Source organism: Phyllostomus discolor, chromosome 3, assembly GCF_004126475.2.
Source record: "Phyllostomus discolor isolate MPI-MPIP mPhyDis1 chromosome 3, mPhyDis1.pri.v3, whole genome shotgun sequence".
NCBI lineage: Eukaryota > Metazoa > Chordata > Mammalia > Chiroptera > Phyllostomidae > Phyllostomus > Phyllostomus discolor.
This window is the reverse complement of record NC_040905.2, coordinates 168,843,875-168,856,822: the sequence shown is the minus strand read 5'-3', so window position 1 is coordinate 168,856,822 and position 12,948 is coordinate 168,843,875. Positions and strand designations below refer to the sequence as shown.

The following is a 12,948-nucleotide window of genomic DNA, read 5'->3' as shown; positions in this document are numbered from 1 at the left end:
CAAACCAGAAATCAGCTTTGATTATCTTCTACAAAAGCTGATTTAGGTCACCACTGTGTTTTTCTACAGGAGTATTGAATTTGATTTAGTTGTGTAGAGGGATAGAAAGGAAAGAGAAACATTGTATTAGCTTTGTAATTTATTTTTATTATAGGGAAAATTTAGCTTATTAGAGGAATATCCTTTTGGCCATGAGTTAATTTGAGGAATTTTTTTGTGCATGTAAGCTTCTGAGAGTCAGTCTATCACCCAACGGGTTGCTTTCTGTTTTGTGCAGGTTGCTGTTTTTGTATCTCAAAGCCCAAGGCCACCGGGATGGCCACAGTTACTGTTCAACTCAGGGATGTGAAAGAGTCAAGGTCCAGGCAACAACAGACTCAAAGACACCAGTAACTGCATGGCCAAAGCATATCCCCAGTATTACCGAAAGCCGTCGGCAATCAAGCGGATGCCAGCCATGCTCACGAAACCCTGTCAGGGCTGTGGGACCCATCAGGTAAATGAGCATGAAACGTGGGCTGTGGCCCTGAGAAAAAGTCAAAAGGTTCCTTGTAATAGGTGTACTTTATTTTTTTGTAAACAGCTGTGTTTCCAGTTTATAAATATTGCATGGTTTCTCCTGAATGTTGGCCCATTCTAAATGTAATACTCATAAGAAGCCAACTGTCCAAATTATAATAAAAATACCTTCCCTCTGTGATACATCAGTTTACCGGAGATGACTGTGCATTTTTGGTGGTTATTCTTTCTTTCTCAGATGTGATTCTGTTAGAGTCTTTTTCTGGGTTTACATGTCAGTGATGTGAAAAATACTGTGTTTTATTGGCAGTGTGAATTTCTCCTCCTGAAAATCAACTCATGGAAATCATTTTCTTTTTTGAAGGTGGAAAGCCACTCTTAATTTTGAAACATCTGCTATTACATTTACCTGTAATTAAAAGTACAAACTGACTCTGGTTAGATGTGAAATGCTTCTCCTGACATATTTTTAAGTAGATGAACTTCTTGTGTCTTGAAGAAGCATGGCAATGAAAGTACATCCAAAATATGACTTAAAATCAGGCATAGGGTTCCAAAGGAAGTCAGATCAGTTCCAAGTGCAAAAGAAGTATAGACTATCACCCACCCTAACTAATACTTAATCTTTGTATAAACAAATACGGGTAAGGGAAATGGTTCTCAAAATGTGGTCCACTAATCAGCAGCGACAGTATCACTTGATGATTCTTGGACCTAATACCAGTCTTACTAAACCAGAAATACTGGGTGTGGGGAGTGGCCAGCAGTCTGTGCTTTAATAAGGGCCTGTAGGGTGTTCTGATATGTGTCCACATTTGAATTGCACTGGGCTAGATACTTTTTCCTTAAAGCAAGAATTGCCACAGTAGCACATACTGCCTATTAATATGGAGGAAATCTCTAAATTTATCCATTCTAAGTGATTTAGAAAACAAAAATTCTTTCACTGATTAGGTTATTTCTCATTTTCCTCATTTGTTTCTGGCCACTGGTGGCATAGAGAGGGAAGGAATATGGATTATGCTTCCTGTTGTATGTGATGAGTACCAGCCTGCAACTCACCGTGAGTTACAGTCTCATATCCCTGTGCCACCTCCATTCTCCAGTTCAACTAAAACAAAAACAAAACAAACAAACAAAAAAGCTGTGTACCTGAAGAAGTTTATACGAGTCCTTGCCTATCCCATGCAGTGTTTTGGACAGTTAAAGTGACATTTTTAGTTGATTTTGTGGAGAAGTAAATGCTCCAGCCTAAATCATTGGCTGAGTTTGTTGAGAAAGTCCTTTATTACTGAGAAGACTTTATATAATTTATGATAATAATAATAAATGTTATAACAAAAAATAATCACCATTGGCCTATCTTGTGAAATGGTCTCATGCATTAATATTTAGCATTCTTTATTCTTTGTGCTTGAAGCATTGATTGCAATTCATTTGTACAAAATGCAATGATTACTTGACTTAGTGCAGTTGCAAAGTATTTGAAGCATCTGGGGACATCTCTTTACTTGGAAATTGAGGGTAAATTTGGTTTGAATATCAAAACACAAAATATATGAGGTCTGTCCAGAAGGTATCCAGCCATGTACTGTGAACATAGAGATATTTATTGAAAAAGATACAAGACACAAGAAACACTACATAGGACAATGGCAGCTCAGTCCCCTTCAAAGTAGATATCTTGGGACTTCACACAGTTCTCCCAATCGCCATCAGCTGCCCTGTTGGTATTTTCCTGAGTCTCATCAGTGGTCTGAAATTTCTTCCCCTTCATAGGTGAGTTTAGTTTTGGAAAAAGCCAGAAGTCTCAGGGTGCCAAATCTGGGCTGTAAGGGGGCTGAGTCACCTGGGTCATTGAATTTTTGGCCAGAAAACTCCGCCTGAGATGTGATACATGAGCAGGCACTTTGCTGTGATAAAGCTGCCAATCAGCAGTTGCCCATAGCTGTGGCCTTCTGAATCATTTGAATAGTTTTCGTGGAGGAATGTTTAAGCTTAGCACAAAATTGGATGCAGATTTTGTTGCTCTACTCATTCAGGTCATTTTAAGTGCAATGGCCACACATTGTTCACTTAATGGTGGCTACCACTCCACTGACTAGTACAGTGAAGTCATCATGGTTCACGCATGCACATTCCTGTCCACTCTCGGCATGCCAGGTTACGTTGATGTCGTGCAAACTGTTCTTGTTATATTAATAATGGCTGGACTTTTTCCAGACAGACCTCGTATACTAGGAGTAAGTAGGAAAAAATCATGTGAATGTTTGACCCCAAACCTGAGACTTCAAGAAACATCCTGCTTTAGAATACTTAGTATCCGATGATTAGTTGCCCTTGCAATGAAGTTGCTATATCAATTAGGACATACACTTTAGGTCTAAGAGCACCTGAAGTGTTTAGGTTCTCTTGTGTGAGAGTTAAGAGTGCTTGTGAATGATAAGAGAGCCTTTAGGAAGGAGGTAGGAGGTAGGACTTGGAGACTGGGAGTGGTTTTGAAGAGAAGAAGGAAACGGGGAAGGACACTTTGGGGGAGGAAACAGCATCTGCAAAGGCAGAGTGTCAGAAAGGAGGTAAAGTGCTTGTGGGAAAAGGAGGGAATCTGCCCTGTCTGTTGAATGCGATCGGACAGTGGGAAACAGGAGCCTGTATATCAGGTGTGACTGGATTTATGTGACATTTTGCAGGTCAGGCAGAGGAATTTAGATCTGGTGATGCACAAGGCTACTAAGGTTTTTAAACTTGTCCATCTATACTTCTTTCCTCAGTCCTCGAGTGACTGAGTCCCAATTTAGAAGAACTGTCTGAAAAGGATCTTTAAAAAGATCTGGCATAAAATGTTTACAAAGATGTAAATACAAAACACACTTATTTAGTCATTTGTAGAATTGATTTTATTAACAAGATTGCAATTATTTGAAACTGGTATTGTTTCAGAAAATGAGGAACATGCCCTTCTCATGTTAAACCTATATAAAGAATTCCAGGTCATGAAATAGGTATAAAAAGTTGAGAGGGGAAAAAAACCCCACTCATCTGTTGTGATTGAGTTTATACTGAGGCAACCCTCTTTGAGGAAAACGCAGTTGACATAATTATGGCACTTCTTTCCTGTTTAGATGGTATTTACTAGTGATCCTCATAAAAGCTACCTCCCCGTGCAATTCCAGTCACCCGGTAAGGCGGAGACTCAGCGCGGAGACCCATCAGTTATCTCCGTAAGTACCTTCTGGCTTGTGTACTGCTTTAGCTTCTCGCTTTGATGTTTCACTCTGGTGACCTGATTATTTCTGGGAACATCACTTGTTTGTAATCACATTTTGGTTTTTGGGGACAAGCCATACAATAGAGGTATTTATACCTCCTAGGCATTTATGTTTTTAGGTAAATATATTACAATTTTTTCTCAGTAGATTGTATTTATTGATAACTTTTAGGCAAATGTTTAAATTGTTCACATTACTTTTCACTCATTCATGGTGTAACAGGTGACCCCAATTTCATTTTTAAAAAAGAAAAGGCATCTTTGATTAAAAATAATTTCCATAGGCAATCAAAATGTAGGAAACTATGTTAACTTTGATTTTTGAAATTTGGAAGGAGCTTTCAAGTTGTTTGTTAAAAATGTGGGAAATGAGTCTAAGTTTTTCCTTGGCCGCTTAGTTTGTGGGTTGCCTGGCCCCCATTTTTTAAGACTAGGAAAATGAAGATGCAGAGTGTTGGTTGTCCTTCCTGCATGGGTTAAAGGAAGTATCGGCCTGAGCCCCAGTGTCAGCATTAGAATTTGGGCTAGGAGGCACTCTTGGCCAGAGGTAACTGGCTCTTGGCACGGCCTGTTCAAAGTCAGGTTGACCCGAGAAAGCCATCATATAAGAGCTCTTTGGGGAGCAGATGTCTAGCCATCTGGCTATTTCTAGCCAGGGCCTGGGCCCAGTCTCATGTGGTCTCTTCAGGACCTCTGTTTGTTTTTTAAAGTCATGGGCAACACAGTCACAAGTCCACGTAAGTGTGGAAAAAATTGTGTTACCCTTTGTTTCTTAATTTCTTATTGTGTTAAAATATCTGTAACACCAAATTCACCATCCTCCCCATTTTAAATATACAGAGAGTTCAGTGGTACGAAATACACTCATATGGTTGTGCGACCATCCCTGCCCCCCATCTCCAGAACATAAATTGGACATTTTAACATCTCTGAATTAAGAGTATTCCCGCTTAGGGGGAGTGAGAAATGGGGAGTTACTAATCAACAGACATAAAGTTCAGTTGAGTACGATGCATACACTCTGACGATCTGGTGGGAGTCCATTGTAGAAAGGCAGCAAGTGCCGAGTGCTCGCTGCTCTACTAGGTCAGTAGATAAAATATTGAAATTACAGTGTAGTTGGTATACAATAGATAAGTTCCAGGTGTGTCGCAGAGTGATTCTACATTTATAACCTCACGATGGGGTCACCATGATACATCTGGTCATTATCGGACACTGAACAATGGTATTGGCTGTATTCCCTCAGGGGCTGTGTGCTCACTAGATAAGAAGATATGTTTTGCCTCAAAAATGTCATACAGGCTACTCCAGGGGGTCTGGAGACACCGCCTAATTCTGTTGCTGTATACAAGGTGCCTGGACCCTAGAAAAGTCATAGGACACTTTTTTGTCATTTGCCACCAGTACTTTTCTGATGCATTACCTGAAGAGTCTTTGCTAGAACATGGCATTGCTTTATTTCGTTTTCAAGGAAAGTTTGGTGTTTCCTTTAAAGCAATAAGTTTTGGGGGAGATGGTTCTTTTTAAGAGGACAGTTTGAGTTGAAGATTATTTTCTATTTTTTCTCAAATGTATTTCAATTTTAAGTATTTAGATTTTTGAAAATAAGAGCATCACTTCCAGTCTTTCCAAATATAAAATTGCACTTCAAGCATTTCCAGAATCATTTTCTGAATTAGAGCAATTTAACACAGCTAAAAGACCATTTTGCTTCCTGGGAGATTAGTAATGATTAGGAATAAAATTTGAATGTAATTTCCCCAGGGAAGGATAGGGGTAATGCTGAGAGTATTTCTTCTTTGTTAGCTTTAGCGTAGTTTATAATTTTACAAATTTAAACAGTGTTGAATCATTTTTCAATCTGGTAAGGTTTTTTTTCCTTCTTTTGGGCTGAGGAATTAATGATATTTGGATATGTCTAGAGTTCCTTTTTCTTAAAAAGGCCTGAAACCATTACTTTAAAGAGGATGACTGAAAATATATTTGTGGCTCAAGTCCTGTAAAATTACCCACCTTTCCACTTTGATTTCAAAGGGCAGACATATATGAAAGGAAGGAGATGAGGCAGTCTGGCTCCTCTGATGGTCCCAATGTGAGGGGGTTATAAGTTTTCTGAACCAATGTGACAATAAGTGAGCGGAGCTGCAATGTAGAGGCTGCCTCGTGATTGCTGAGTTGAAAAGCTTTGACTCCTGTGAAGAGCAGGCGTGTAAGAGTGAAGCCCTTGAACCTGCAGGGAGAGTCACCCTGCCCAGCTGAGTGTGGGCTGCCAGCTTGTGCTCAGAGCATCCTACCCAGTCAGTAAAGTCCAGTCAAAGCCAAGTCTATGAAGACATAGCACAGTTTCAAATATTGGTAGAGAGTAAATACAACGTAGAATCTGATTCCTGGATGTAATTTGAGGTGTGGATTAAGAGACAGAGGGATGAGACTGGAAAGACAAGTCATCCTGAGGACACTGAAACTGTGATGACACTTTTGTATTCTCAGGTCAACGGCACCGACTTTCCCTTCCGGAGTGCGGGTGTCTTCCTCCTCATTGTGGATGCCTGCAGTGTTCCTTTCCGGTTGCTGGAAAAGAAGTTTTTCTCTCTTGCTGATGTCAGTCCCCTGAAAGAGTATTTAAAAACAGGCATCCCTCCAAGGTAGGTGGAAATTGCTCTGTAGAGAGATAAGCCACATTAAAGGTGACACCTGGTTCTCTCTGAGCTTTGGTTTGTTTACCTGCTGCAACCTGTGGGCATTTGGGACTCTGGGAAGGTTTTTATTCCTTCTTCATCTCAGATTAATGCCTGTAAGCTTCTTATCATTGTAAACCTCTGCTTATCAATAGTGAGAGCTTGCATGTTAGAAGAGCTTGCAGGTGGTAGGAAGGTTCTTACGGGAAGAAAGCTCAGTATTTTGAAACATTACTCTCCATATTTTATATTAAGTTTATGTATCAATACATTGCATCCAACTCCCTCAAAGAAGGCTCATTATCATTTTAAAGCAATTGTTAGAGTTTTACCTTTGCAGCTATCTGTCCCACTGATGGGACCTCAGACAGCAATGCACTGTGACTGTGGCATGTGAAGTCATCACCTTGGCCACTTGGAAGTGACTGGAAAAGAGTAAATTGTTCTTAAGTGGATGAGTGTGTGGTCTCTCTTTAATAGCCATAGTCTGATTAATTTTTCTGTGTTGGTTCTGAAGAGAGGTGCACAGGAGAGAAACACACATTTATTTATTTAGTTAGTTACTTACTTATTTGAGTTGGTCAGACCCTGCCCGGAGGCAAGGAAGTAAATTCAGACTCCTTTCTGCTTCCTTGGCTTTGCTCCAGATGTTGATTTACTCATGAGCCGTCACATAGTGAAGCCACTAAGGGAAGAACATACACTTCCCAGGGATTAAAGGCCCATCTCACTTTAGAATCATCCTCGGTTGATCCAGTGACTTGTGCTCTTTACACATTACAGAGCTGGATCTCGGTAAATCCCATAAAGCCATTGGATTATTTGAGTGTCATATTCAATGTGTACATATAGCTCTATCTGGTTTAAGACACTTATATAGAATTCCTTTCCAAGGCCTCTATCTTCTTTAAGGATTTAAAGATTTTTTTCCTAATGTTAAAAAGTTATGTACTTACTCCACCTACAACAATCTAGTACATAAATCTTAACACAAATATTTAGGGCAACAAGATAATCCTGCAAGGTACCCTACAGATTTATAAGTTACAACCAATGCATTGATATCTCACTAGGTTGTTTCTAGAAAGGGGGCACAAGGAAGGCTTTTGAGCTACTTGTACTGCGTTGTTTCTTGATCAGGGTGCTGGTTACACAGTATGTTTAGTTTGCAGAAATTCAATGTGCTGTACACTTAGGAATACTATTCTGTATGTACGTTGTGTCTTAACAAAGTGTTAGGAAGTTATTGGGCAACTGGCAGTGACTTCCACCAAAACTGAGCATGTGTGGGGTGCAGGTGGGTGGGGGGACCTGTAAGTGATGGCATGGGACCCAGTGTCACTGTGACCCATTGAAGAAGGTCAGGCCTGCAGGGTGGCTGTGGTCAGACCTCTGGTCTGACTCTGCATGTAGTCACTGCTGTTGTTAGAAAGACTTTAACAAAAACCCACACCGCTGTAAAACTTGAGAATCTTAATAAGAGATGTCAAGATGCATTGAGAAAATAAATGCTTAACTACATCATATAGAAGAGTTGAATAGAAGGAGAGACTCTTTTTCTAGGAGAAAAGTTAATATTGTAAGAACGTCACTCTACCTACATTAAATAGAAATTTAACTCATTTCTATTAGTGTCTCAATCAGTTACTTTTCTGTTGTATTTCATATATGACACTGAAGTTCATCTGGAAGAATAAATGTGGGAAAGTTTAAAAAAATACAATTTTTAAACAAATTATACTAATACAAGGGGCTTATTTTTATCAGATATTAAAATAAACCATGAAGTCATAGTGATTAAGCTGGTATGGAATTGGCAGAGGAGAGATCGGAAGAGAGAATCCACAGATAAATCTTAGTATTTATGTTGATATACTGCATAATAAAGATGGAAATTTAAAGCAAACCATGGGGGAGTAGACTATTTTGTTTCTTTTTTAGAATTGGTATTTATCCATTTCTTTAATGAGTAGATTAATAGAGCACCTGAAACAAACAAAACTAGCTTCCCCTGTTACAATAGTTCATTCTGTACGAGGTCTGTGTCCCAAGCATCCACTACGTCAACTGATCTGAAGTAACTTGTTTTTCTTACATTTAGAGACCTCTTGTAATAGCAATGTAAATTCTAGGTGGGGCAAGGAGGTCGGATCTTGTAATAGCGGAAATAAAAAACCATCTGGATTCTTTTTGTTTGAATTCTGCTTTTATCTAGTATTTCTATTTTACTACAGTGATTTTCAGCTTGCAGCTCATGGGTGAGCCACAAGAATTTTTAAAACATGTAGTACCTGACCATTGAATCAGGGGCACTGACCCCTTTTCCTTTAGATTGTCAATTTTTAAAAAAATTATATTAGCAAACACAACAATAATTGTCTGGTGTGAATGAATCAAAATTCTACCTATATTTTTGTTAGATTGGCAAAAAAAAATGAGTACATTTTTTGGTGTGCCGCAGAATTTTAGTAGTTTGTCAATGTGTGCCGTGAGATGAAAAAGGTTGAAAATCGCATACTTCAGAAAAGAACCCAGTAAAAACATGCAAAATTATTGAAATTTGCTCTGATTTTTCTAACTTGTACATATAGGTCTGTTGTCCTGTTGAGCACAAGAGGAGAGATAAAGCAGCTGAATATTTCAGATTCATTAGTACCTCTGGGATTAGCCAAACCAGCTCATCTTTATAATAAAGGTTTGTATTTGTATTCTTCTATGAAGTTCTTATAATGCCAGCTTATTTTTTATGGTGGAATGTAGGTACTAGTCCATTTTCATGAGCTTGTTTTGCTAAAGTAAGTATCATGAAAATCCTTTCTAAATAAGGAGACTATGTTAGAGGAAGTGTGTTGGGATGTGGTTTGCTATTTAGGACATAAGGTGGGTGGTAAGCATTTTTGTGCTGACTTAAGGAAGTATAGTTTTTTTGTGTTTTGTTTTATAGCCAGCCAACTTTGTTTTGCTCACCTCTGACATTATCTTCCCTAAAACTAGGAAATGTACAAATTGAACTTTTCTTTCTTTTTTTTTAGGGAGTACCATATTTTTGGGCTTCAGTGGAAACTCTAAACCATCATGGACTAAGCTGTTTACCAGTCCTGCTGGACAGGGCCTTGGACTGCTGGAACAATTCATACCTTTGCAGCTAGAGGAATATGGTTGTCACAGAGTCGGCGCTGTCCACAGGAGAGACCTGGAGCTGTTAAAGCAAATTTCAAAAGCACATTAGAGACTAACTGTAACTTAAGTGCTGGGGGAAAAATGTGAACTAACTTATTTAATTTATGGCATTTTAAAATGACACTGTTAACCCAATGGAACCATTTTCCTGTTTGATACAGAAAGGGGAGAAAAGAGTTTAAAGTGATTCCTTGAATACCAGCTCATGCACCTTCTAGTTGTACAAAATGTTAAGGAATTTATTTGTATTTTCTAGGCTGGTATTTCTCTTATTCCTCACCTTCCACCCCAGTGTTTTGTAGTGACCATAAGCAGTGCTTCACCTCTTGTATTATGGAATGTCACATGGGCAGTGGGGTGGGGGCTTCTGAGAGTCAGCCCGAGTCCCCAAGAGGACCGGCTCTTTGTAGCACCTTGGATACTTGAAGTCTATTGCTCAGTGCGTCATGGACTTTGGGTCAGCAGTTGACTTGGGTGGCTGCATGTTCAGCGATGCTTCAGGCCCCGGTTCTGGGCAGCCTTTGAGGATTTTATATGATACTGAATGATAGAGATTTAATTGGCAACTCAGGCCCAGCTCATGCCCTTTTTTGCCTGGACATGTGCTATTTTTATTCATTTGTATGTTGACTCCTTCTAAGCATTCAACTTTCCACCAGGAAGTACATTGGGATGAAAGGGCTTTTAGGGATCAGACATCCCTTTGGTCTGTGACCATTGGGCAAAAATTTGACCTACACCATGGTCTGAGGTTGTCGGGACCGTTTTTGCAGCTTTAATCCTTAACCTGTTTTGACTGTATATTTGTGTTTAAAATGCAGAGCTGAGCTGAATATTTAACCTTTTTTTTCTTTTTTAAAAGAAGCAGGCCATTTTCCTGAACAGTAAACTCATCATTTCAACTTGCACAAAGGAAGTCTGTTCTTAGAGTTGCTCCTGCATCCAGGTTTTTTGTAGTTGTTTTTGTGTATAATTTTTTTAAGCTTTCTGCACACCATCCTGCCAAGAAAACTGCAGAAAGCTTAATGATACCCCAAAATATTGCACTCAGGGGGAGAAAAAAGGGAGAGCCTTTTAAGGGTCCTGTTGTAGAGGGAACATTCAGAAATGAATGTCTTCATGGCCTTGGAGAAGTCAGGCACTATTAATGAACTTGTTAGAGCCAATTTAAAAAGGTGCCATGACAACCTATTTCCCTTTCACTGAGTGCATGCACCTCCTGTCAGTGAGGGTTGCATGAGGCAAAAGTAGATTGGCTCCTGGCCTGGGACACAACCACACCAAGAGCAAAGAAGCATCAAAATGCCTTTACCTTCCCCTAAACCCACAATGCATGGACTGTAGTGGAGGAATGGCCACAGTGAGATAGTAGGAAGTGTGTTCAGGCTGACTTTGGCAATGAGTACGGACAAAAATTACTTTCGTCTACCAAGAGCTATGGCTGATGGCTTGTCTCTTGTGTCCAGGAGAAACTGCAGAGCAGCTCTGTGACTTATGTTACTTTACAAAATATGCTACCTCAAAGTGCCACCAATAAACCTTTCTAACTGTAAGTGCTCTTCCTAAAGGCACAAGTCTTAATCAAATTTTAGGGGTCTTTTTGTTGTTTGTTTGTTTTGTATATTGATGAATGAGATCATACCTTTTAAATATATTATTGGATCATGGTTCCTGAAGGTGATTAGTTTGAATGTGTGTGTGTTTTTTATGACTTAAATATTTTTATGTGTGTTTTTAGAGTTTGGCTCTTTAAAGATTTGGAGAGAATATGTAATACAGTTCTAAGGCACTCAGTTTTTCTGATTTATATGCTAAGTATCAAGTCCTAAGTTAAATAAATAAAAATATGTGTGCATGTATTTTTTTATATGTGGGTCTGACTATCTATCTAGCAATCAGTCAATTGGTCAATCAATCTATCATTTTTAAATTCCATATTCTAGCCGTAAAGAAGTTACCAGCAGAAATAAGAAAGGGAAAATTGTCCACTAAGCAGGTTTTCTAAGACTAAGCTTCAGAAGCATAGGGATTATTCTCTAATGCACAGATACTCAACTTTGGCTGCACATTGAAATCACTTGGGAGCTTTAAAAAATATGGTGGCCAGGGCGCCACCCCACCCCACCCCCTCCATTCAAATTTAATTGGTTCCGGGTGCAGCCTGGGCACTGGAGTTCCTTAAAAGCTCTCTGGTGACTCTAACCTGTAGCCAGGTTTAGGAACTGCTGCACTAGGATAATAGGCCCACTGTTTTTGCTTCAGTCTGTAATTTTTTTGTGATTAAAAACAAAAAATTACATTTATCTATTATTTTTATTTGCAATTCCTATATTACAGAACTCCTAGCCCTAAACAAAGCATTTTACTATCCTTTTCTTTTAATAGAACTTTTAAATATAGTTTTTAGTCCTTAATTGCCTCAAATTGTTAAATTGGACATCGAAAGTAATATACACATTTAGGCAACTGGGCGCTGGCAATCTGTTCCATTTCTACTGAGAAAATATATTCAAGGGTAATGTATAAGAATTGGTTGAGCTCCAGAAATGTGGCCGTCCACAAATGAGCCAGCTGATGAGAAACACAGGGCCTTCTCATAAGCCAGCAAGTTGGGTTTTAAGTCTTTGCTGTGAGATTCCTGCCTGTCCACCTGAACCAGCATGCCATATATTATCTTCAGAGGCTGGAAGAGAGTGCTTGTGAGAAGATGAAAGGCAGACACATGGTCTCACAGAAGATGACTCCAAAGCAACCGCTAAGCTGATGTTTAGACAGGGATAGGATTAGGGGATGGGGAGTATTTATGACTCCTCTATTCTCTAGTTTCATCAGAAGAGAACACATCCTCAAGCCATTAAATGGGTTACTTTGCTTTCAGGAGGGGTGGGCAAGGATGTTGTGGATAGAGGCCTGAATGTTTCAGATAACTAGGTGTTCATTCTTTAAGAGATGAGGTAATGTTTGGATAAGCCCAGTTGAAAGGTTTTCCAGTAAGCAGGAATGCACTTAGTTAATTCAAGTCAGTGTGTTTTTTTTTTTTTGCAGTTGCTTCTAGTAGTTAAGTATTTAGATTCCATTGTGACGATGTTTGTCGTTTTCATGTTGCAGCATTAGAGTTTCTCTCCCAGAATTCTCTTTGGGTTTCAGATACTTAGGATATGTTTAATAATGAAAAAATCCCCTAGAGGTGATGCCTGAATAGGAATAATTGGGTAACAGATTGGTATTATTACCATTAGTCTTGCTTGGTCATAGTTCAGTCTGCTAGAAATGCGAGCAGACACTCTGGACTGGACCACA

At 39.2% G+C, this 12,948-nt stretch overlaps 1 protein-coding gene across 1 annotated transcript in view; it reads left to right on the top strand.

Annotated features, from left to right (window-relative positions):
• CEMIP2 (cell migration inducing hyaluronidase 2) overlaps nucleotides 1-11,513 on the top strand; it is a 74,748-nt gene extending 63,235 nt beyond the window's left edge. The window contains 6 exon segments of the mRNA XM_036021740.1: nucleotides 278-375; nucleotides 378-496; nucleotides 3,642-3,740; nucleotides 6,281-6,435; nucleotides 9,060-9,163; nucleotides 9,501-11,513. Of these exon segments, the coding sequence (XP_035877633.1) occupies nucleotides 278-375; nucleotides 378-496; nucleotides 3,642-3,740; nucleotides 6,281-6,435; nucleotides 9,060-9,163; nucleotides 9,501-9,697 (772 nt within the window). The 3' untranslated portion in view covers nucleotides 9,698-11,513.
• Nucleotides 11,514-12,948: the final 1,435 nt, after the last annotated feature.